The sequence below is a fragment of the Stegostoma tigrinum genome, chromosome 37, assembly GCF_030684315.1.
Source record: "Stegostoma tigrinum isolate sSteTig4 chromosome 37, sSteTig4.hap1, whole genome shotgun sequence".
NCBI lineage: Eukaryota > Metazoa > Chordata > Chondrichthyes > Orectolobiformes > Stegostomatidae > Stegostoma > Stegostoma tigrinum.
The window spans coordinates 576,607-602,236 of NC_081390.1; the positions used below are offsets into that span (position 1 = coordinate 576,607).

General features: G+C 44.0%; 1 protein-coding gene across 3 annotated transcripts in view; it reads left to right on the top strand.

Annotated features, from left to right (window-relative positions):
• The window catches only part of LOC125467636 (protein FAM149B1), a 104,929-nt gene that overhangs the window by 33,600 nt on the left and 45,699 nt on the right, over positions 1-25,630 (top strand). For all 3 annotated transcript variants that reach the window (XM_048563764.2, XM_059640344.1, XM_059640345.1), the window contains exons 9-11: positions 3,796-3,894; positions 15,050-15,153; positions 23,627-23,851. In XM_048563764.2, coding sequence (XP_048419721.2) covers positions 3,796-3,894; positions 15,050-15,153; positions 23,627-23,851 — 428 coding nt within the window. The remainder of the gene's footprint in view (positions 1-3,795; positions 3,895-15,049; positions 15,154-23,626; positions 23,852-25,630) is intronic.

The following is a 25,630-nucleotide window of genomic DNA, read 5'->3' on the forward strand; positions in this document are numbered from 1 at the left end:
TACAGAAAGTAATTAAGAAAACTAATAGAATCTTACAATTTTGAGGGAATTGAATACAAAAATAGGCCTGCTTCAGTTGTACAGGGTTATACAGGTAAGATTACTTCTAAAATCTCGAGTTTACACTATTGCTTACCTTCTAGAAAGAAGGTTGTAACTGAACCGGAAGCACTTCAGGGAAGCTTAATGGACTCATGCCTGAAATTGATAGATTGTCCTCTGACAAAATGTTGGACAGGCGAGGCTTGCATCTTCTGGAGTTCAGATGCGTAAAATGTAACTTGATTGAAACGTGAGATCCTGAGGTGGCTTGATAGGGTGGATGTGAAAAGAACGTTTTCTCTTACAGGAATATCTAGTCCCTGTTTTATTAATATGGCATTACCCATTTAAGACAAAGATAAGGAGGATTTTTTGACTCAAAGGGTTGTGATACTTTGGAACTCTCATCAAAAGTGATGGAAGCAGAGATACATGTGCCCTGAGCCCTTAGCCGACCAACCAGTTAGAACTGCGCTGCCACCTGCATCAGATGTACCAATATTGGAGTTGCCATTCTTCAAGCACCATCTCTTGGTCCCTGAGCCCACCCTCTGACAGACTGCTGATGCCAGGTCCTGTGCTGGATCCACACTTGCCTCACAACCAGGAGCCACCAATTCTGTTGTCGCCACTGCCCTGCTGACAACCAGAAAACCCTGGCTCCAGGCCTACAACAGCCAGGAGCTGCTGCCACCACCACACCAATAACCAGGAGTGTCTGTTTCAGGCTTACAGCAACCAGGAGTCCCTGGCTCCATTGCCACCTCAAGAAAGCCTGGACTCCCTGTTCCGGGTCCACCACAGCCTGGAGTCCTTGGCTCCACTACCAGGCCAGGCCACTGTCTTGCCAAGAGTCCCACTCCGCTGCTCCTCTTGGTGATATCATCCACTCTCCCAGCACCAACAGGAAGAAGATGAATAAAAAGTAACACTGAAGTAACAGAGAAGCTTGATGAAGGGAATGCAATGGATGTTGACTGTGTGAATAGTTTTAAAAAGGGATTTACAAACTATGACATAGAAGTCTGGTAAGCAACAATTTAAGGCTATTGGAATAGTGTCAATGTAAGCTTGGATAATTAATTGGGGATTAAGGTCTGAAAAGAGGAGCAAAAAGGAGATAATACATGAGGAGTTTTCAGACTGAAGGGAGGTAAATGTGTTTTCTGAGGGCCAATGCAAGGACTGCATTTTTTGATTGTATGAATCACTTGAATATTGGATTTTAAAATTTCAGGGGCCCAAATCATCACATCAGTGCCACCTCACCACCTCACTTAATTTGCATACTCACCTTCACTCAGTAGTTCTGAAATTGCTCACAACTTCTAAATCCTGGAAAATAGCAGTTATGATAAAGGGGCATGGTTTTAACAAAAATTCCTGAACTGTGCCAGACTGCCTTGGCTAAGAATGCTCCCGGCCCAGATATTTAGCACACTGGAAGTCAAACCTTACTGTTCCTGAAATCACACAAAAACTAAAGATTTAATAGAAGTATGCACAATTCTCCAATTTGCCTGTCTTTTAGATTTAGGTTGGCAAAAAGCAGGTTTCTACACATGAAAGATTAAATTAGATTAGATTCCCTACAGTGTGGAAACAGGGCCTTCGGCCAAACAAGTCCACACCGCCCCTTGAAGAATCTCACCCAGACCCATCTCCCTATAACCCACTCTCCCCTGAACACTACAGGCAATTTAGCATGGCCAATCCACCTAGCCTGCACATCTTTGGACTGTGGGAGGAAACCGGAGCACCCGGAGGAAACCTTTGGGGAAGGAAACTGCTGTCCTTGCCCGGTCTGGCCTAGATGTGACTCCACACCCATAGCAATGTAGTTGATTTTTTAACTGCCACTTTGGCAATTGGGGATGGGCAATTAAATGCTGCCTGGCTAGTGACGCCCTCATCCTGTGAATGAATTAAGGGGGGAAAAAAAACACACCCCTTCCATGATGGAAAGCGTTCAGACTCCTGTGTAGAGAGCCCTCCATTGAGGACCCCTTCCAACCAGTGGTAAGTATAGCACACCGAAGTGTGTTCGGACAATGAATGAAGGAATCTAAGTGAATGGCGTGCAGCAGTAAACCATCCAAAAAGCACCTCCACACCAGGTGGAAGGACACATGGGCCATTCCCACAAGATGGCTAAGGGAGGTTCAGGAATCTGGGACTGATACAAAATTCAATCTGAGGAGGAGTACCTGCATCACTTGACTGAATATGTACAACATCATGTCCAAGCACCACTATTTTCAGGCAATGGATGGGATTGTCTGCAAGATGAATGTCCACAGCCATCCTGTTTGCTCATTCCTGTGGCAATATCCAGCCTCTGCTACCTGGCACCCAGCCCAGGCTTCTGCCACTCAACCTGTCGCCACAACCGTCCCCTCTGCCAGCCACTTGAACTCACAATGGGGTGGCGCGGATTCCTGAGCAACGGCTTTCTTGGTGATAGTCACTACTCCTGACAGTAGGAAGATCCAGTGCGAGTCGACCAAGTTCCAGACATTAATCAGGTCCTAGTAAAAGACAGGCAGCATCCTAAGAGATATCTGAAGACCCTCGCTGTCTATGAACAGGAGCTAAATATCAGAATCGAGGTCGCCCACCCAGTAGAAATATTTTGCCAGGAGGCTAGACATAACGGTATCACTGCAGAGTCTGAAACCAAAGTTGTCACCTGGTGTAGAGGCATACCAGTGATTAACCACCCTCCTTAGTAGGGAGACTCTGAACCTCTACAGTGACCCTTTAAATCTTCTTGTCCTAGAAGAAGTAAACTAGCATCTTCCGTACTTTTGTGACAAAAGAGTGGAAAGGGTCAAAGTTTGTGACCAGCACTTGGTCCCTATAAGATAGCATGCGGAGTTGTCCTGTCCAGTGGCCTAGATGAGTAGAGACTTTGGCCTCCAGATCCTTCCAGTTCACTGGCCAGGGTTCTTCAGCCAGGCTGAGGTACCTTCCCTATAGGAGTGGGTGGTGCTTACCTCTTAAGACATTTTCTAATCAGCCTGTTCAGAGATGCTATTGCACACCTCTGGACTAGGTGGTACTTGAACCCAGGCCTCCTAGGTTGCATTCACTTCAGATATTTTTAATCAATCTGTTCAGAAGTGTTATGACACACTTCTGGATCAGGCAGGACTTGGACGAGGGTCTTCTGTCATGGAAGTAAAGACACTGCCACTGCTCCACAAGAATCCTTTGCAATCATTTCACATTGCAATCCATATTCATCTCATCTGACAATTAATGAAGACAAGGTCAGAGACATTAATCCCATGTTTATTCTGTTACCACTTACTTCAATCTAGTCGTGGCCAACTCTGCCGATGATGGTATTACTGAGCCATTGATGGACATCAGAATTTCCTCCTTAGTCCTTTCACTAAGTGGCATTCAATTTGAAGGAATTTTGATTCGTCAGTTGATGAAAAGCAGTAGATGGCAATTAGTAGGAGGTTTCCTTTTCTGTGTTTGACCCAGTGATTCTTTAAATCCTGATTCAATATTTGATAGCTTCCGGTGCCACATATGACCTGATGTCCCAGGATAGTGGTGTGTGGGATGCTGACTAACACATATGATTCTACACGTTTCCCTAACTTTGGTTACCAATCCAACATGTTAATGAGCAAAATTTTGCAAGCAGAGGGCTTCCATTTCCTTTTGACATGTCTTGTTTGATTGCTGATATTGCAATTAAGTGGACCACGCAGTTACATGTGTTTTTCTCTTTTCTAGCGGTTTGATTCAACTGAGTGGCTTGCTGTGCAACTCCAGAAGGCATTTAAGAATCAACCACGATGGTGTGGATCTGGAGTCACATATAGGTCAGATGAGGTAAGGATTCTGGAATCAACAGGATTTTAATGACAATCCCTCAGCTTTATAGTCACTTTTATTGGTATTAGCTTTATATTTCTTTCTTATTGTTAATATTAATTCAAAATCTGAATTTGTGTCTTCTGTAAATTGGTTGAAACCTCCAAACTACTAGTCCAGTACCTAATGACCATATTAGCATGCTCTAAATAATGCAGAAAGTATCTCTTTTGTTTTTTCCACCTCCAGTAGAACTTCAAAAAGGATATCCATTTAGCCATTTGTTCCAAATCTTTGTAAAATAAAACCATAACTTCATGGAGTTCTGTCCACAGACTCTTTCACGACATCCACATTCCATCTGTAGTCAAATCCTTGTCTTCCTGTATTCTTTGGGCCATTGCTAATATCCAACTAATTTCCTAATTTTCCATTTCTTTGACTTCTTTAAAGTTTGGTACTATTCTGCAGTGTGTACCAAGCCCTTTGAGCTCTGCAATGTGAACTTTTAAGGTTTTCTTTGTTCAACTCTGTAGTCTGCCAAATGATCATATTTTCATGCAATATTACAATTCAAGAAAATACCATCTTGCCCAATGTGTCCATGCCGCTGTTTAAGGTCCACAATAGTTTCCCCTCATCCCATCAAAATATCCATGTGTTCCTTTCTATTTTACATGCTTAATTAGCTTTGTAGCTTTGCTATAAATGCTTCAAACGTCTCCTTTTTGATTCTATCCCCCGTGAGATGAACACTCTGTATTTTATCTTTTTTAAAGGCCTTACTTCTCTGTTACTACTAATAGCGATTTGTGTATCTGTACCTACAGATTCCTCTGTTCCTCGATGTCCTTTAAATTTCTAGCTTTCAAGGAACACAAGGCTTACTTACCCTTTATTCTGAAGTGTAACACCTCAGAATTACCTATCCTAAAGTTCATTAACCAATTATTCATTTATTCTGCAAGCTTAGTTGTCTTCCATATTAACCACACCCAAACTTTGGTGTCATCAGCTAATTCCAAAATTGTACTTCAGATTTTCACGTCCAAATCATTTATGACAATTATAAACATAGGAACAGGAGGAGCATATTTAGACCTTAGACCTGTTTAGCCATTTGATAAGATCTGCGCCGTATCTCCATATGGCTGCCTTTAACCGCCTCCATTTATCTCAATACCATAAATGACGAAAGCGTGTAACTGTCAATTTCAAAAAACTTAGTCAAGTTAGTGAGATACAATTTCCCGTGCACAAAGCCATGTTCACTATCCCAAATTAGTCCTTGTCTTTCCAAATACGTGTAAAACCTGTACCTCAGGATTCCTTCCTACAACTTGCCCACCTCCAATGTCAGGCTGACATTCTATAGTTTTCTGGCTTTTCCTTACCACTTTTCTTAAATAGTGGCACCACATCAGCCAACTTCCAGTCTTGTAGCACCTCACCTGTAATTTGTTAGAAGCAGTCATTAAAGAGATTATAGCCACACATTTAGAAAACCTCAAGGTAATGATGAAGAGTCAGCATGGTTTCATAAAGGGAAATCATGTTTCACCAGTTTGATGGAATTCTGGCTGAGAGTAACATGCACTGCAGATAATGGGAAGTCCATACTGTACTTGGATTTCCAGAAGAAGCCGTATCAAAGGTTACTGCAGAAAAATAAACATGCTTTGTGGCAATGCATTAGCATGGAGAGAAGATTGGCAGGAAACAGAATATGCATAAAAGGGTCTTTATGTGTCTTGATTGGCAGGATGTGAGGTGTGGTGTCCCACAGGTTTGTGCTGGAACTTCAAAATTGTTGCAATTTAAACTCATGATTTGAAGGCGTGGTATTTAAATTCAACAGAAGATACCAAGACATACAGGGTAACATAAGACACAAAGAAGTTGCATAAAACCAAAACAACTGTGGATGTGGCAAATCAGAAACAACAACAGAAATTGCTGGAAAAGCTCTGCAGGTCAGGCACCATCTGTGGAAAAAATCAGACTTGACATTTCAAGTTTGAATGAGCCTTCCTCAGTTCTGCGGAAGGCGCTCTCGACCAAAAATGTTAGGTCTGATTTCTCTCCTCAGATGCTGATAGACCTGATGAAGAAGTTGCACATAGATTTAAACAATTCGAGTGAGAAATAAAAATTCTGGAGGATAATATCAGGCAGAAAAGCTCGATATGCATGTACAGCACACAATGAAGAAGAAGAAGAAGAAGAATGAAATTCTATGGGATGGCATTCTGACCATTGATCCTGTGCAGCCATTCATTATGACCATGGCAGATTGAACATTTCAAAGCCTTTTACCCCATAAAAACAACCCCTGTAAGTTTAATCAGACATAATAAGAACTGATGATGCTGAAGTTTGAGATAACTCAGTGTGGAGCTAGAGGAATGCTGCAGACCAGGCAGCATCAGAGGAACAGGAAAGCTGTTGTTTCAGGTCAGGACCCTTCTTCAGAAATGGGGGAGGGATAAGGGGCTGTGAAATAAATAGAGAGGGGATATACAGGTCAAGGGAAGTTATGTGGATGGTGATAGGTGAGTGTGGGTAGGCAATGGTGGGTGTTGGTCAGTGAGGTGGGAGGAGCTGATAGGTGGGAGAGAAGATGGACAGGTCAAGGAGGCGGGGATGAGAGGGAGGGTTGGTCATGGGATAAGACCTGGGTTGGGGAGATTTTGAAACTAGTAAAGACCACATTAAGACAATTGAGTTGTAGGCTCCCAAGGCAGAATATGAGGTGTTGCTCCTCCAGTTTATGGGACAGGATGGACATGTTGTCCAGGAAGTGGGAGGGGGAGTTGAAGTCATTCATGACTGGAAGATGTTGTTTGTCGTGCACCAAGCGCAGGTGCTGTACAAGGTGGTCACCATACCGCTGCTTGGTCTCACCGCTGTAGAGGAGGCCACATCGGAGCTGCTGATGCAATAGACTACATTAGCGGATGTGCCAGTGAACATCTGTCTGATGTGGAATTTTTTTGGGGGGCTTGGAATGGAAGTGAGGGGGAGGTATAGGTGTAGCACTTCCTGTGGTTGCAGGGAAAGGTGCTGGGGGTGGTGAGGCCAGTGGGAAATGTGGAGCGGACATGGGAGTCGCAGAGAGAGCAGCACCTCTGGAAGGCAGATAGGGGTAGGGAGGGAAATATATCCTTGGTTGTTGGATCAGATTGCAGGTGGTGGCAGTGGCGGAGAATGATGCATTGAATTCGGAGATTAGTGGAGTGGTACGTGAGGACAAGGGGAATTCTGTCTTTGTTTTTTTTTGCAGAGAGAGGGTGTGAGGGCCAAGGTGCGGGAAACGCAAGAGACGTGGACGAGAGCTTTTTTGGCCACTGAAAGGGGGAAGTTGCAGTGTTGGAAATACGAGGACATCTGGGATGTTCGAGAGAGGAATGCCTAATCTTGGGAGCAGATGCGGCGAAGGTGGAAGAATTGGGAGTAGGGGATTGCATTCTTGCAGGAAGTTCGGTGAGAGGAGATGTAGTCGAGGTAGCTTTGGGAGTTGGTGGGCTTGAAATAGACATCAGTTTCGAGGTGGTCACCAGAGATCGAGACCGAGAAGTTCAAAAAGGGGAGAGAGAGGCATCAGAAATGGTCCAGCTGAACTTGAGATTGGAGTGAAAGGTCATGCACTGTTTGAGCTCCTCGTGGGAGCACGAGGTGGCGCTGATGCATTCATCGATGTAGCAGAGGAAGAGGTGAGGGAACATGCTGGTGTAGCTGTGGACGAAGGACTGTTCCACATATGCTATGAAGAGGCAGGCATAGCTTGGGCCCATGCGAGTTCCCATGGTCTCCACCTTAGTCTGTAGGAAGTGGGAGGAGTTGAAGGAGAAGTCGTTAAGGGGTTCCGCCGCCTGCACTCTGACCCCACAACCAAGGATATATTTCCCTTTATTACGCATGAACAATGGGCATTCCCTTGGTGAAAATAACTTTGGCCTTTCCCTCAACTGTGTGAATCCTGGCCCTCACCACTCTGTGCATTGGTAACCTGTGCTCTGATAACTTCCTGTGTTGATGCTATTGCTATTGTAATTTATGTGGTATTAATGGCCAGATTACATATCACTGGCTATCGAGTGCACAGATTACAAAAATAACTACAGATCAAAAAGGCCATTCAGCTGGGTTCGAGTTCAGCTGATAATTAAATGATTGCAGAGTTCTTGCTCAGACTGTCCAGGCATTAGTGACTATAGCAAGAAATATTGACTGACTTTAGTCTTAAATTGGCTTTCAGTTTGTAATGACTCCCTAGGTTTGTGAAACAGAAACTAAGTCCAGAAATGGTTGCTGGTCAACCAACAGTTCAGAATCCCATGGTTTCTTACAAAGCCAGATTTTCTAGCTAATTAGGACATTGCACATCATCTATTATATCCCTAGAGCTTGGGAAAAATGCAAAGTGAAATAATTTGACTTTGTGTACTCAGCAGGTGGATCACAGTCCACATTAAACTGATGGCCTAATTTCAAGACATGGATTGAGGATTGATTAATGAAAGGAAAATAGAATGTTGAAATAAATGGGCCGTTCCCAGGCTATGCTCGCAGGCTGTGATTAGTGAGGTATTGCAAGGATCCACTTCATCTAATCCCGTCTTTTGCTTCATTACTTATGTCCCATTCCTATCCTTGTTTTATCTTGTCATCTGTTTTGTCACTTGGTATCTCTTTCCTTTCAACCTAACAATGACCATCCATTTTATTCAAAACTAAACAATGCAGGTGTTAGAATCTACTGTAAAGAAAGATTGTCAGCTTGGCATTTCAGCTGTTTCTCCCTGTGCAGATGCTGACTGACCTATTGAGTTTTTCCAGCATTTTTATTTTTATTTCGACTTCATCACAATCTTGCTTTACTCCATCATTGTTGTTGGTTGTCAAACTTTTTGACAAATTTCTTGGAGGAGCTGCTTTCTACCAGTTCAGCATTGCAAACACTAAAGCCAAATTTCAGCCTCTGCAGTAACTCCATACCTTCGACTCCAAGACCAGTCTGCTCCTCGGTTTAAATCAGATTTTTCATATCTGCAGTGTCCAAGCTGAGCTTCTGACATCATATCTGATCCATCACAAAGTTGACCTCCTTCCACCTCTTACACAACCTATTAAAATAGCTCATCTGATGTTGGTAACCTCATCCAAGATATTTTCTTGGCCAACCTCTCATCCTGCGCCCTCATTCAATATTCATCCAAATTCTGCCTTAGAAGTCCAAGTCAGCATGTTGACATTTGCTCACACTGACCCACACAGCGCCCAGTCTTCTGACATATCAAAATTATAGAAGCATTTAATTCCATGACAACTTCGCCCTTCCGTTTTCTTGTGTCCTTAATCTTGCCCGCTAATCATCTCTTGCATTCCTTTTGCTGGACCTGCAATTCCTTTAAATTCAGATTCATAAGCCTTCACCCCATCCTTGAAGATAGACACATCAGAACATAGAAGCAGCAGCAAGCTATTTGGTTCTTCAGGTTTGCTCTGTCTTTCAGTAAGACCATGGCTAATTTAGTCTGCACCCCACTTTCCTGATCCACACTCGTCTCAATTAAGCCTTGATTCTCTTGTTAGAAATCTGTTTACTTGTGCTTTGAATGCATTCAGTGACGCAGCTTCCTCAGCTGCCTGGAGAGCAAAATTTCACATACTAATGATCCTCTCAAAGGAAAAGCAAACCTTTATTCTTAGACTGTGGCCCCTAGTTCTCTTCTGACAGATCTAAACAGGAGTGTCGGGTATACTGCTCACTCTAAGAGCCAGATCTGTGCTATCTGGCTCAGTGTCATGTACTGTGCATGTGTTATTGTACTATGCAAGGAGAGAAAATTTCTCCTGGTATCCACCCTATCAAACCTTCTCAGTATCTAATATGTTTCAGTAGATCACCTCTCCTCCTTCCAACTCCTGTGGATATAAGCCCAAACTGCTGAACCATTTATCAGAAGATAATCCCCTGATTTGAGGAATGGGTCAAGTGAACCTTCACTGAACTGCTTCCTACACAAAGATATCTTTTTTTCAAATAAGGATACCAAACAACCTATTAAAATAGAATCTTTACAGTGTGGAAGCAGGCTATTTGACCTGTCAAGTCCTCACCAACCCTTTGAGGAACATCCCACCTTAGTCCTGTACCCCTGCATTTCCCAAGTCTATCCCACCTAGACTATACATCTCTGGACATAATGGGCAATTTAGCATGGCCAATCCACCTAATCTGCACATTTTTTGACTGTGGGAGGAAACTTGAGCACCCGGAGAAGACCCACGCTGAAACAGAGAATGCAAACTCCACACAGGCAGCCACCCAAGGGTGGAAATCCTGAGTGCTGCGAAGCATCAGTGCTAACCAGTGAGCCACCGCACACCCTGCCGCCCAGTGGTTATGTTTCACTAACTCTGCCCCAGTTCTGGAATGCAACACTTAATTCCACTGTTCCTGTGTCTTCATGATACTGTTCCTATTACCCACTTGAATAGCCAAACTTTTAGTCACCTCCCTTCTCTCAAAAGCTCCTTCTTTGACTTGTGAAATAACTCCTCCACAAATGCTGATATCTCATCACCAAGTCACCCTTTATTTACACATGCATAGTACATGACACTGAGCCAGATAGCACAGAGCTGGCTCCTAGAGTGAGCAGAACTCCTGACACCCCTGTTTATTATCTGTCAGCCAGGATTTCTTGGTTGGACCAGGTTAACAGCCCCAGTCAGGGAACTCACGTTGAATGAGATCTACCTGGCCGACATTGTTCCAATTACTACATTTCTCCCCTCTTATGTCTTGGGATGTAGGCCTGTTATTTTTCTTGTAGCTCTTCCTGGGCATTTCCTCATCAGGTCCAGTTCCTCCGACTCTACCTCAGATAATCGTGGTGCGTACTGGACTGTAGCCCACCCCTCGCATCCGGATCGGCTGAAACTCATCATCTTCAGGTGCTAACGGTATTGAGGCTGCAACATCTGCTGTGTCCGTCTCATCCTCCAAGATTTCATCATTGCTAAGCAGAGGGGAAGAGCACATGGGTTCTGACAGCTTTGCAAGATTTTCTGTGGGGCCAGGCATGTTTTGCTTCTGCCCCGTTAGCAAGGTTACAACTTTCGTGTGGTCCATATGCTTGTTCTGGACCACCTCTTCTACCCAAACTTTGTATGTCACAGGATGCCGACCATACCTTTTAGCCATGTAGGGCCATTCCTGTGGTTTGAACACCAAACCTCGTCCACTCGCGCAGACGCACATGCGTATACAGTTGCTGGAGCCAACCATGCATGTGGAGTAGTCCTGTGATTGGACAGGCACCAGGATGATTTGTGGTTAAATGAAGCTGCATGCCATTTCTCTAAACCTGCCCACAAAGTTTGGGCTGCTCTTTCCGCTAAACATTTGCTCGAGATAATCACTCTAGTCCCCATAATAATAGGCTGCCCTCTACAGTGATCTGGTCTTGTCCTGTCCAGAAATGTTTCAGTTCTACTTGTGAGGGCCCAGTTGTTTCCCCCATTGCCACCAGCTGTTGTACTTATGCCACAAAAGGATCTTTTTACATCCATAGTCTGATACTGTCAGCAGTGACCGGAAGCATGTCCGGAAAGTTTAAAACCAGAAGGGACTCTTCCAGTGGCGGCATGGTGTATCCACCAGTGGGACGTATCTCAATGCACCCCGCATTTGTCACTTGATGTCCTGGACGGTGTTCCAACTTGTAATTGTATGCCCTCAAAATAAGAGCCTACTGCTGAATTCGACCTGAAGGTATGGGTGGCATGGCCCTATCCTCTTTAAATGGCTTCAGCAGGGGTTTGTGGTCCATTACTATGCCAAATTTACATCTGTAAAGGTATTGGTTAAACTTTCTCACACCAAAGATAAGTGCCAAACCTTCATTCGCTATCTGAGCCCAGTTTGGATCAGCATTAGCCAATGTCTGAGAAGCATACACTAGTGGACATTCCTCTCTGCAGTGTCACTGGTGAGCCAACGCTACCCTGATACCATAAGGGGAGGCATCATATGTCAACAACACATCTGAGTGTGCCAACACCTTAGATATCGATAGCTGCTTCTTCACTTGCCTAAAGTCTACATCTTGGCTACGAGACCATTTCAAAGACTGACTCTTGTTCAACAGCAGATATGAGGGTGCCAGGATGGAGTCTAGGTTACATATGAATTTTCCATAATAACTCAACTCAATGAAAGACCTAAGCTCTGATACAGACAAGGGAGCCCGGGCACCTTTGATTGTCCTCACTTTATTTTCTAACGTGTCTTGTTGACTCTGTGGCCCAAGGAGGTCACTTGGGATGCCCAGAACATACAGTTTTCCCTCCTAAGACATACCCCCACCTTGGAGAAACATTTAAGTGCTATTTCAAATTTCTCTAAATGCTCTTTATTGGTCTTCCCAGTTATTATGTCATCCAGATGAACGGCTACCTGGGGTCGCTCTTGTAAAATGTTCTCCATCGTCTGCTGAAAAATGGCACAGGCTGATGATACCCAAAAAGGCAATCTCTTTATATTGGTACAAACTCTGAGTATTAATTGTAGCAGACATTGAATCTTCATCTAATCACAGTTGCAGGTATGCATGGCTCATGTGTGGTTTCATGCAGGACAGCACCCATCACCCTGTCCCACCCCAGACAGTGTTGTATAAGTTCTCTGTCCGAGGGATTGGGTATTTATCCAGCTTTTTGAAATCCCCACAAAGAAATATTGACCCATCAAGCTTTACAATCGGTAGGACCAATCTGCAAACTGTACTGGTTCTAATCACTTTCCAGTCTCCTGATTTCTGCGATGGTATGAACTGCAGATGCTGGAGAATCTGAGATAACAAGGTATAGAGCTAGATGAACACAGCTGGCCAAGCAACATCAGAGGAGCGGGAAGGCTGATGTTTCAGGCCTAGACCATCTTCAGAAATGGGGGAGGGGAAAGGGGTTCTGAAATAAATAGGGAGAGAGGGGGAGGCAGATAGAAGATGGATAGAGGAGAAGATAGGTGGAGAGGAGACAGACCGGTCGAAGAGGCGGGGAAGGAGCCAGTAAAGGTTAGTGTAGGTGGGCAGGTAGGGAGGAGATAGGTCGAGGGGGCAGGGTGTGGTTAGTAGGTAGGAGCTGTGGGAGAAGGGGATAGGTGGGAGGAAGGACAGGTTAGGGAGGCTGGGACAAGCTGGGCTGGTTTCAGGATGTGGTGGGGGAGGGGATATTTTGAAGCTTGTGAAGTCCACATTGATACCATTGGGCTGCAGGGTTCCCAAGTGGAATATGAGTTGCTCTTCCTGCAACCTTGTGGCACTGCTGGAGGCCCAGAATGGATGTGTTGTCTGCGGAATGGGAGGGGGGGGTTGAAATGGCTCGCGACTGGGAGGCCCAGTTGTTTGGTGTGAGCCGAGTGTAGGTGTTCTGCAAAGCAGCCCTGATTTCTGCCTCTGTTTTGCAGGTAAAGCAAATGGCAGTGGGTAGCCCTTGAAAGATCATGGAATTGCTTCCTGATCAACATGTAAGATGGCCTTGTCCCCTTTGATAGCCGCTCAACCTCTCTGAAAAACTCCTAGGTATTTAAACAGGACTTCAATCAGGCAGCTGTTTTCTAATTTTAAAAAAATGTCAAGACAATCAAGTTGAATGTTTCTCAGCCAGTTTTGCCCCATCAAGTTTGGGCCAAGTCTCTTAATGCTAACTGAACCAGCTGTTTCTTGTAAGAGACCGGAATCAAAGTTGGAGCATTAATCTGTAAAGTTTCCCAGGTATGGGTTCTCAGTCTAGGTCTTACGCAAACTTAAGGGCTGGAGTCCAGAGTGAATTTTGATAGACTGGTTCTGCAATACAACCACACTGGTATCAACCACCATTGTAACTGGGTGGCTATTTACCCACATGTTGGTTCTGATTTGCATGTTGCCAGGCAATGTAACTGTTCCAAACCGGATGTACATGGACTTTTCGGGTTGTGCACTCTCCCTGATACCGGGCTACAGTTCTTTTACTCAATTCAGGGCTAGTTAGAAGTCTTTCGCTGTCTCCCGTCTGCATATCAACAGCAACTGCAATGGCCTGCAGGCTCGAATCCTTGAGAAAATTTTAACCTTTGGCCAAGACATGGCTTTGTTTTTGGGGATTCACTGTGGTCTGAGCTAGGGTACCTATGTTCAGGATATGTCCTGAGTGAGGCTATGCAATTGCCTGAACTCAAGTGGTGTTGCCCAAGCTCACCACTGGTGAGAGTGATCACTTCTCTCAGCATACCCTGTAACTCTCATGCTTGATTTACTGCATTTTCCAATTACAAAGCTAATTGTAGTGCCTGTGTGAACCCCAGTTGGGCTTTGGCTAGTAGACGCTTTTGCACAGTCACATCATTAATCCCAAATACCAAACAGTTTCTTAGCATTTTACGTAGAGTTAAACCAAAATCACATGCCTCTCCCATTTAACTTAACCTCATCAAAAATACCAATACAGATTCCCGATTCTCAAATTGTTGAGTAAAACAGTATCTCGGATTTAGAGGAGGCTTGGGATCATAATGTTCCTTCGCGAAATCCATCAACTCTTGGAAGGTTTTACTATCTGGTGTCTCAGGGAAAGTTAGGCTTCTAATAACTGAAAAAAGTTCTGGGTCCACACGCTGCAGGGAGAATTACTCGTTGCTTTTCATCTGCCCAATGTCATTTGCCTGGAAAAAATAATGCTGGGCCGAGTCTTTGAGGGCAGGATCAAATAAGTCAAGTTTTCCAAACATAATGTCAGAAATGCTTGCCCCAACTCAAAAATGATTATTGCGAGTGAATCTCTTGACGGGCATATCCCACTCTCGTCACCACTGAAATAACTCTACAAAGACTGTTTTCCCATCACCAAGTCACCCTTTATTTACACATGCATAGCACATGCCACGAATCCAGCTAGCACAGAGCCAGCTCCCAGAGTGAGCAGAACCTTGGACCGTTCTTTTGATATCTGTCAGCCAGAACTCTCTGATTGGACCACGTTAAGAACCCCAATCAGCGAACTCATTCTGTGTGGCTGGCTAACATCATTCCAATCATGGGGCACCAAGGAAGTCTTTCGACAGCAAAGGTATTATATAAATGTAAGTTGTTGCTGGAATCTGAATTATTTCTTTGGCATGCAGGTTCAACAAGCACACATTGAAGCAGTACAGAACAGGCCAAGTAGTTTGCAGATCCAAGTGATTCCCTTTCATCAGCGAAACACTTCGTTGTCTGGGAAGATTCAGTAAGTACTGTTCTTGCTTTGCTATTAGTTTATTATGTTGAACTCCTAACTTGCTCATGTTCTTGTCACCACTTCATCTTTATTAAACGGTGCCTATCCCTCTGTCGATCATGCTGACACCATGGCAAACTATGACAGAACAACCAATCCATATTTAAGATGACAGATGATTTTTAGTAATAGGAAAATAGGAACAGAAGCTATTCAGCTAATTGAGCCATGGCATTCTACATCATGGCTGATTATCTCATAACATTTGGTCACACTATTTCCATATTTGGTTTGATTTATTTTTGTCATATGTACTGAGATATAATGAAAAGTATTGTTTTGCATGCTATCCGGACAAATCATACCTTATATAAATACGTCAGGGTAGTAGAACAGAATGCAGAATATCGTGTTAGAGTGAAGGTACAGAGAAAATCAACTCTAAAATAAGATAACAGCAGAGAAGAAGCTGTTCCTGAATCTGTTAGTATGTGTTTTCTATCTTTTGCCCAATGGCAGATGGTGAAAGAGAATACAACGGGCATGGAAGGGTCTTTGATTATTTTTGGCTACTTCCCCAATGCAGTGGGAAGTATAGACAGGAGTTAAGCTAGAAAGAAGGTTTTTGCGATGGACTGGGCTACATTCATAACTCTCTGTAATTTCTTGTGGTTAAGGCAGAGCAGTTGCCATACGAAACTGTGATGCAACTGGATCAATGGTTCTTCCATAATAGTTGGTAAGAGTCAAAGATCCGCAACCCTCTGAGTGAAATTCCTCTTCATCTCAGTCTTAAATGGCCTGCATATAATCCTATCTGCTTCCCCCTTTCTCCCTATTTTTTTCAGAATCCCCTTCATCTCCCCCATTTCTGAAGTATGGTCTAGACCCAAAACGTCAGCTTTTCTGCTGCTTGGCCTGCTGTGTTCCTCCAGCTGTACACCTTGTTATCCTGAGATTCTATCCTTTTGTTCTAGAGTCAGAAGCTTGAGGGAACATCTTATCTATATTCACTGTATTATGCCCTGTGAGAATTTTGTAATTCTTAATTAGATCAACTCTTCATCTTCAGAATTCTGGAAAATACAGACCCAGTCTCCTCAACTTTTCCTCATGACCCAGTCTGCCATTCCATGGATTAAATTGGTGAACAGCCATTACACTGCTTCAATGGCAAACCTCTTAGATGAGAACACCAGAGTTGTACATGCTGGGGTGAAATTTTGCTGGGTGTGGCAATCTCTGAAAATTCAGTCTGACAGTTTTTTTGTACGACAGAACTGTGAGAGGAAGGCAAACCACTTGCCCTTTCACAGCTGTCAGCTGCTGTATTCTGACCTTTAAGGGTCCTGACACTACAGTTAAAGTAGCTTGTCTTAGCATAGGTATATAAGATAAATGTCATGTTAGGACACCAAGAGGGAAGCGTACCAGATAGTACGATGCTGGGTAAATGGGATGCCAGCTACGAAGGAGGTTATGTTAGCAGGTGATAAAATCATAGAATCCGTACAATGTGAAAGGAGGCCATGCAACCCATTGCGTCCCCACCAACCCTCCAAAGACCATCCCACCCAGACCCTCCCTTTTACTCTATCCCCATAACCCTGCATTCCCCGTCGCTAATCCACCTAGCCTACATATCCCTAGATACTGTGGACAATTTAGCATAGCCAATCTACCTAACCTGCACATCTTTGGACTGTGGGAGGAAGCTGAAGCACCCAGAGGAAACCCATGCAGACACAGGGAGAATGTGCAAATTCCATACAGACGGTCACCCAAGGCTGGAATCGGACCCAGGTCCCTAGCTCTGTGATGCAGCAGCACTGCTCACTGAGCCATCGTCCCGCAGTTGGTCGGATTCCAGACATGTAGGGGGTATGATACCAGTGGGGTAGGGTGCCAGTTTGTCATTTGGACTGGGGACCAGGCAGGGAAGGAGTAGGATACAAGATAGATGCAGAGTTGGGGGTACGGGGAGGGGTTGTGGTCGTGCAGGGTCAGGTCCAGCAAGGTGAGGTTATGTCAAGTTCAGTCCAGTGCTGGGAACAGGCAGGGTAGCAGGAACTGAGCATGGACAAGAGATCGAGTGGCAACAGCAGGGTATTCAGGGGTTGGGTCCAATGGAGGTGGCTTGTCAGATACCGAGGTTGGAGCAGGTGAGCGACATATTATTACTGTCAGTTTAACAGTTACTCAAGAATTATATTCTTGTATTTAGTAGCCTAAAATGTCCTACATTGCAGAGCTGATTTGGAGTTGGGGACTAAGTGTGGTGTGTCAAAATTTGCAGATGACACTAAGGTGAGTGGTAGAGCAAAGTGTGCAGAAGACACTGAAAGTCTGCAGATGGATATAGATAGTCTAAGTGAGTAAAGGTCTGGCAGTTGCAGTGCAATGTTGATAAGTGTGAGGTCATCCATTTTGGTAGGAATAACAGGAAAATGGACTATGTTTCAAATGGTAAAAAATTGCAGCTCGCTGCTGTGCTGAGGACTTGGGTGTCCTTCTGCATGAATCGCTAAAAGTAGGATTGCATGTGCAGCAGGTAATAAAAAAGGCAAATGAAATTTTGTTTATCATTGCTAGAGGGATGGAGTTTAAAAACGGGGAGGCTATGCTGCAGCTGTATAGGGTCCTAGTGAGGCCACACCTGGAGTACTGTGTGCAGTTTTGGTCTCCTTAGTTGAGAAGCGATATACTACTGCTGGAGGGGGTGTAGAGGAGATTCACTCGGTAGATTCCAGAGTTGAGAGGGTTGAATTATGAGGAGATACTGAGTAGACTGGGATTATACTCATTGGAAATCAGAAGAATGACGGGAGATCTTAGAGAAACATATAAGATTATGAAGGGAATAGATAAGGTGGAGGCAGGGAGGTTGTTTCTGCTAGTGGGTGAAACTAGGACTAGAGGACATCGCCTCAAAATAAAGGAAAACAGATGTAGGACTGAGGTCAGGAGGAACTTCTTCACCCAAAGGGATGTCAATCTATGGAGTTCCCTGCCCAGTGAAGTGGTTGAAGCTACCTCACCTAATGTTTTTAAGGTAAGGCTAGATAAATTTTTGAACAGTAAAGGAATTAAAGGGTTATGGTGAGTGGGCGGGTAAGTGGAGCTGAGTTTCAAAAAGATCTGCCATGATCTTATTAAATGGCGGGGCAGGCTTGTGGGGCCAGATGGCCTACTCCTGCTCCTAGTTCTTACGTTCTTATGTCCTACGTAACTTTTGTTTAATCGGAACAATCTGAAGCCTCTCTGATTTTTATCGAGACTTTTTGAGGATTCCAGATGTAGAGAAATTGCTCAGAGGACATTCCACCTTCCTAGACAATTCCTTACGGTGGCTGCTATAATGGAGATCCTGCAGGGTCCCTATGTGCAACTCTAATTTACACTCACAAAGTAACTGTCTGTCCAGCATAAAATCTGCCCTAGATGACATCTCACCAAGCCTCTGCACAATTGCAGCAAGGCATCATTACTTTTGTCCTCAAATAGAAACAGGGGAGCAAGAGGAGGCCATTCAGCCCTTCTAGCCTGCTCTATTACAATCCTAGCAGTTTGTCCAACACTGTAGCCTATTCCTGCTTTCTTCCCATAACCTTTGATCCCATTCACCTCAAGTGTTCTATCTAGCCGCCTCTTGAATACACTCAATGTTTTGACATCAACTACTTCCAGTGGTAATGACATTCACAGGCTCACCATTCTTTGGGTGAGCCCTCATCTCCTTCCTAAATGGTCTACCCGAATCTTCATACTGTGACCTCTTGTTCTGGACACTCTCACCATCAGGAATATCCTCCTTGCATCTACCCTGTCCAATCCTGTTAGAATTTTATAAACCTCTATGAGATCAACCCTCATTCATCTGAACTCCAGAGAAAACAAACCCAACCTAGTCAAACGTCAGTCCTGCCATCCCCAGAATCAGTCTGGTAAACCTTCATTGTACTCCCTCAAGAGCAAGAGCACCTTCATCAGAAAAGGAGACAAAAACTGCGCACAGTCTTCCAGGTATGGTCTCACCAAGTACCTGTATAACTGCAACAACACACTCCTCCTCCTGGACTTGAAACGTCTTGCAGTGAAGGCCAACATAATCATTTGCCTTCCCTACGATTTGCTGCACCTGCACGCTTTACTTCAGTGACTGTTGCACAGGGACACCCAGGTCCTGCTGCACACTCCCCTCTCCCAATTTACAGCCATTAAGGTAGTAATCTTGTTTTTGCTTCCAAAGTGAATAACCTCACATTTATCCAAGTGATAGATGAAGGCATTAAAAGTAATATTAGCAAATTTGCTCATGACACAAAGCTGGGTGGCAGTGTGAAATGTGAGGAGGATGTTATGAGAATACAGGGTGACTTTGACAGGCTAGGTGAGTGGACAGATGCAGTTTAATGTGGATAAATGTGAGGTTATCCACTTTGGTGGCAAGAACAGGAAGGCAGATTACTATCTAAATGGAGTCAAGTTAGGTCAAGGGGAAGTACAACGAGATCTAGACATTCTTGTACATCAGTCAATGAAAGCAAGCATGCAGGTACAGCAGGCAGTGAAGAAAGCTAATGGCATGCTGGCCTTCATAACAAGAGGAATTGAGTATAGGAGCAAAGAGGTCCTTCTGCAGCTGTACAGGGCCCTGGTGAGACCGCACCTGGAGTATTGTGTGCAGTTTTAGTCTCCAAATTTGAGGAAGGACATCGTTGCTATTGAGGGAGTGCAACGTAAGTTCACGAGGTTAATTCCTGGAATGGCAGGGCTATCATTTGTTGAAAGATTTTGACTGGGCTTGTACACACTGGAGTTTAGCAGGATGAGAGGGGATCTGATTGAGATGTATAAGATTATTAAGGGATTGGACACTCTAGAGGCAGGAAGCACGTTTCCACTGATGGGTGAGTCCAAAACCAGAGGACACAGTTTAAGAATAAGGGGTAGGCCATCTAGAACAGAGTTGAGGCAAAACTTCTTCACCCATAGAGTGGTGGATATATGGAATGCTCTGCCCAGAAGGCAGTGGAGGCCAAGTCTCTGGATACTTTCAAGAAAGAGATGGATAGCGCTCTTAAAGATAGTGGAATCAAGAGTTATGGGGATAAGGCAGGAACAGAATACTGATTGTGGATGATCAGCCGTGATCATAATGAGGCCTACTCCTGCACCTATTGTCTATTGATACTGCATCTGCCATTGATTTGCCCACTCACCCAATCTGGCTCGATCATGCTGAAGGATCTCTGCATCCTCATCACAGTTCACCCCAACTCAGTATCATCTGCAAACTTGAGATGTTACATCTTGTTCCCTCATCCAGATCATTAATATGTATTGTGATTAGTCAGGATCCCAGCACCGATCTCTGTGGCACCCCACTAGTTACTGCCTGTCAATGTGAAAAGGACCCATTAATTCCTACTCAATGTTTCCTCACTGCCAACCGGTTTTCTACCATCTCAATACATTTCCCCCAATCCCTTGTGCTTTAATCTTGCACAATAATCTCTTATGTGGGACTTTGTCAAATGCTTTCTGAAAGTCCATATATACTGTATCAACTCTTGTCAACTCTACTAGCTACATCTTCATAGAATTCCAACAGAGTTGTCAAGCATGATTCCTCCTTCATAACTCTATGCTGACTCTGTCTGATACTGCCACTGCTTTCTAAATGCTCCTCTATGAAGTCTTTGGTAATGGATTCGAGAATTTTCCCCAGTACTGATGTTAGGTTTTACTAGTCCATAATTCCCTGTTTTTTTCTCTACCTTCCTTTTGAATATTGGAGTGATATTCGCCACCGTCCAAACTGCAGGGAGTGTTCCAGAGGCTATAGAATCCTGGAAGATGACCACCAATGCATCAACTATTTCTAGAGCCACTTCCCTAAGTACTGTATGTAGATTATGAGGCCCTAAAGAGTTAACTGCCTTCAATCCCATCAATTTTCCTAGCACCATTTCTCTACTAATATTGATCTCTCTCAATTCTTCCCTCTCACTAAATCTTGCATCCTCCAACATTTCTGGTATCTGATTTGTGTCCTCTTTTGTGAACACAGAAGCAAAGTATGTATTCAGTTGCTCAGCCATTTCTTCGTCCCCTTTTATACATTTCCCCCGTTTCTGTCTGTAGGGGATCTACATTTGTCTTCTATCTCTACCTCTTCTTTGTGTCACTCTTTATGCTCCCTGCAAGCTTACTTTTGTACTGTATTTTGCCCTTCTTAATCGATCCCTTGATCTTTCTTTGCTGAATTCTAAGCTGATCCCAATCCTCGGACAACAAAGTGTGAAGCTGGATGAACAGCAGGCCAAGCAGCATCTCAGGAGCATAAAAGCTGACGTTTCGGCCCTAGACCCTTCATCAGAGAGGGGGATGGGGAGAGGGTTCTGAAATAAATAGAGAGAGATGGGGAGGAGGACCTAAGATGGATAGAGGAGAAGATAGATGGAGAGGAGAGTATAGGTGGGGAGTGGATAGGTCAGTCCGGGGAGGACAGACAAGTCAAGGAGGTGAGATGAGGTTGGTAGGTGGGAAATGGAGGTGTGGCTTGACGTGAGAGGAAGAACAGTTTGGGGAGGCGGGGACGAGCTGGGCTGGTTTTGTGATGCAGTGGTGGGGAGGAGAGATTTTGAAGCTTGTGAAGTCCACATTGATACCATTGGGCTGCAGAGTTCCCAAGCGGAATATGAGTTGCTTTTCCTGCAACCTTCGTGTGGCATCGTTGTGGCACTGCAGGAGGCCCATGATGGACATATATTCTAAGGAATGGGAGGGGGAGTTGAAATGGTTTGCGAATGGGAGGTGTAGTTGTTTATTGCGAACTGAGTGTAGGTGTTCTGCAAAGCGGTCCCCAAGCCTCTGCTTGGTTTCCCCGATGTAGTGGAGGCCACAACAGGTACAGCGGATGCAGTATACCACATTGGCAGATGTGCAGGTGAACATCTGCTTGATATGGAATGTCTTTTTGGGGCCTGGGATGGGGGTAAGGGTGGAGGTGTGGGGGCCGGTTTAGCACTTCCTGCGGTTGCAGGGGATAGTGCCGGGTGTGGTGGGGTTGGAGGGGAGTGTGGAGCAGACAAGGGAATCACGGAGAGAGTGGTCCCTCTGGAAAGCAGACAAGGGTGGGAATGGGAAAATGTTTTTGGTGGTGGGGTCAGATTGCAGATGGTGGAAGTGTCAGAGGATGATGCTTTGGATCCGGAGGTTGGTGGGGTGGTATATGAGGACGAAGGGGATTCTCTTTTGGTGGTTATTGCAGGGACGGGGTGTGAGGGATGAGTTGCAGCAAATGCGGGAGACACGGTCGAGGGCATTCTCGACCACTGCGGAGGATGTTGCGGTCCTTGAAGAACAAGGACATCTGGGATGTACGGGAGTGGAATGCCTCATCCTGGGAGTGGATGTGGCGGAGGTGAAGGAATTGGGAATAGGGGATGAAATGTCTGCAGGAAGGTGGGTGGGAGGAGGTGTATTCTAGGTAGCTGTGGGAGTCGGTGGGCTTGAAATGGATATCGGTTTCCAGGTGATTGCCGGCACATCGATGATTGTATCGGCGCCGCCTTGTGCTCCCACGAGGAGCTCGAACAGTTAATTCACTTCAACACCTTCCACCCCAACCTCAAGTTCACCTGGACCATCTCTAACACCTCCCTCACCTTCCTGGACCCCGCTGTCTCCATTGCAGCCAACCAGTTAGAAACCAATATCCATTTCAAGCCAACTGACTCCTACAGCTACATAGAACACACCTTTCGTGACCCGAAACATCAAGCTTTTCTGCTGCTCTGATACTGCTTGGCCTGCTGTGTTCATCTAGCCTCACACCGTGTAAACTCAGATTTGCCAGCATCGGCAGTTCCTACTATCTTAGAAACAAGGAAATTATGAAACATCAGATTTTGAGTGCAAAAACTACTTTTAATGTGTAATAGCAGATCTGCCACATGCAGTGAACAAATACATTAAGAGAGTCCAAGCACAGGCAAGAATTGCCTCTTTTGATTTAAGTGTCAGAGTTTCAAAGTTGGTGTTTATATTTTGTGATATACTATACATTCTTGTAGCATTTATTTTATTTGTTCTACTATCTGCAATTCAAAAAATAACTATGAGCAGTGGCAACTTCTGGATACACTGTACCATGTAATTGTGAAGGGAAATCTTAATTAAAATAAGTCTTCAAATGAAATGTACGTATTCAAAATGTTTTTCTTTCAGAGTGGGACAAGGTCAATATTGAGCTGCACTGTTAGTTCTGTTCACATGTTCGTGGACTACTAAGTCCTCACGCAGATCTCCAGACTAATATGTGATTGAGAGATCTGGTTTTGTGTTATTGGCACTGAAGGAAGAGTGACACGGAGTTGGATAATTTGGGATTGATTCATAGGGAGAGGGGGTTCAGGAGTACTTCAAAGAGGTGACAGAAGGATTCTTAATTGTTTTATGATGATCTTGATTACAGAGATCAAGATGAGAGGCCTGTTCTGCGACCACGTTCAAGTATCATCTCTTCAAACCATTTTCGAGCAAACCATCTATTGCAACCTAGCGTTTGCTCCGTGTCCTACCCAGTTCCTTCTGCAAGACGACGCAATCCTCCTCGGACACTGCACCCAATACATTCCAGTTTATCTCATTCTGGAACTCTGGCTGGATCCATTGATGAAGTGGTGCAGAGTGTACAGTTGTAAGTATGTAAAGCACAGAACATAGGAAAGTATAGAAGTGAAAAATATTCTGCAGTACAACTGACATTTCCCTCAATTAGCTAATCCACCATAGATCTGTCAAATTTTTCTTTAAATTCTCTTATTCATCTGTCTCCACTCCTTTTCATCCCACATGATGACAATCCTCAATGTAAAATAATTCAGCCTACCCTATGCACCTTCCCTCTTAAACGCTGATCTCTGGTATGAGAGTTTGACACGTCTACATTTTTGTTCTCTTAAAGATCTTGACTATGTGTGCCCATTTCTCTCTCCCTAGTTCTGGGGCTACTGGAGTTTTCTTGCAGTTAATCAGTTAAACTTAGGGTTTTTGTCTGTTGCTATTACATTACATGTGAAAGCAAGTCATTTATATGTATCGATCCCAGCTGTGATCTTTGGGGCTCATCATTATTCATTATCTCTCTATTTTGAAAAAGAACTGTCTTTACCCTTCCACGTGACATCTTGTTGAAAACAAGTTTTAAGTCATTTCCTTTTGTATTGATGTGATGTCATTCAGAGGTCTGATGCCTCTCTCCTAACTCCCACTAAGAATGCTTGCTCATTATCCCTTGTCTTATTGTTACTCAATGCCTTCCAGTTCAGGAATTCCTTCGATTTAAAATGTGTTCAGATCCTTCCATGACCTTGCACCTGCTCCTCCTTTTGGCACCCCCACCCTCACCACCATCACTTTAACATCCTCTATCCCCAAAACTTTCTGAATCCCATTGCTCCACCATTAACAGTTATGTTTTGAAGTGGCAAGAAATGTGTTATAAATTAAAGCACTATATAAATGCAAGTCATCATTGTTATTGTCCAGCTGTCTTTAAAAAGTTTTTGACAGTTTCCTCCTCATTTCATTGAAATTTGCATTTCCAGTAAAGTGTCTTCCTCTTTGTTTCAATTCCGCTCCAATTGTATAATTGTTTCCTAGATGTTACATTTTTAAATTTATATTACCCATTTTTTGCACTTCATTTTCAAGAATTACACAGAACATAGCCTATTTCCTGTTTCTCTTCCAAGAACTGCTGAGTAACATCTGTTTATATTTCAGATCTCGAGTATTTTCATAATGCTGCTTTTCAATTACAGACCTATTCTTGGTTGAACAATCGGGCAGTGCTGGATAAATTGTTAAGACTCCACACCTCTGTTGTCATTCATATTATTAATCTGTCTTTAGGTCACTAGAACTATTAACTGTTGAATCTAATTCTCATTTCAGAGTCTTCAACTTCGCAGATGCTAATCTTTAGAAAATATTATTTATAGATACATCAGCACAATAGGTCCTGATAACATAGAATAATAGAGTCATACAGCACAGAAACAGACATAGAACACAGAACATGGAACATTACAGCACAGTACAGGCCCTTCGGCTCTCGATGTCGCGCCGACCTGTGAAACCAACCTGAAGCCCATCTAACCTACACTATTCTATGATCATCCATATGTTTATCCAATGACCATTTAAATGCCCTTAAAGTTGTCGAGTGTACCACTGTTGCAGGCAGGGCATTCCATGCCCTTACTACTCTCTGATTAAAGAATCTACCTCTGACTTCTGTCCTATGCCTATCACCCCTCAATTTAAAGCTATGTCCCCTCATACTAGCCATCATCATCCAAGGAAAAAGGCTCTCACTGTCCACACTATCTAATCCTCTGGTCATTTTGTATGTCTCTAACAAATCGCCTCTTAACCTTCTCTCTAACGAAAACAGCCTCAATTCCCTTAGCCT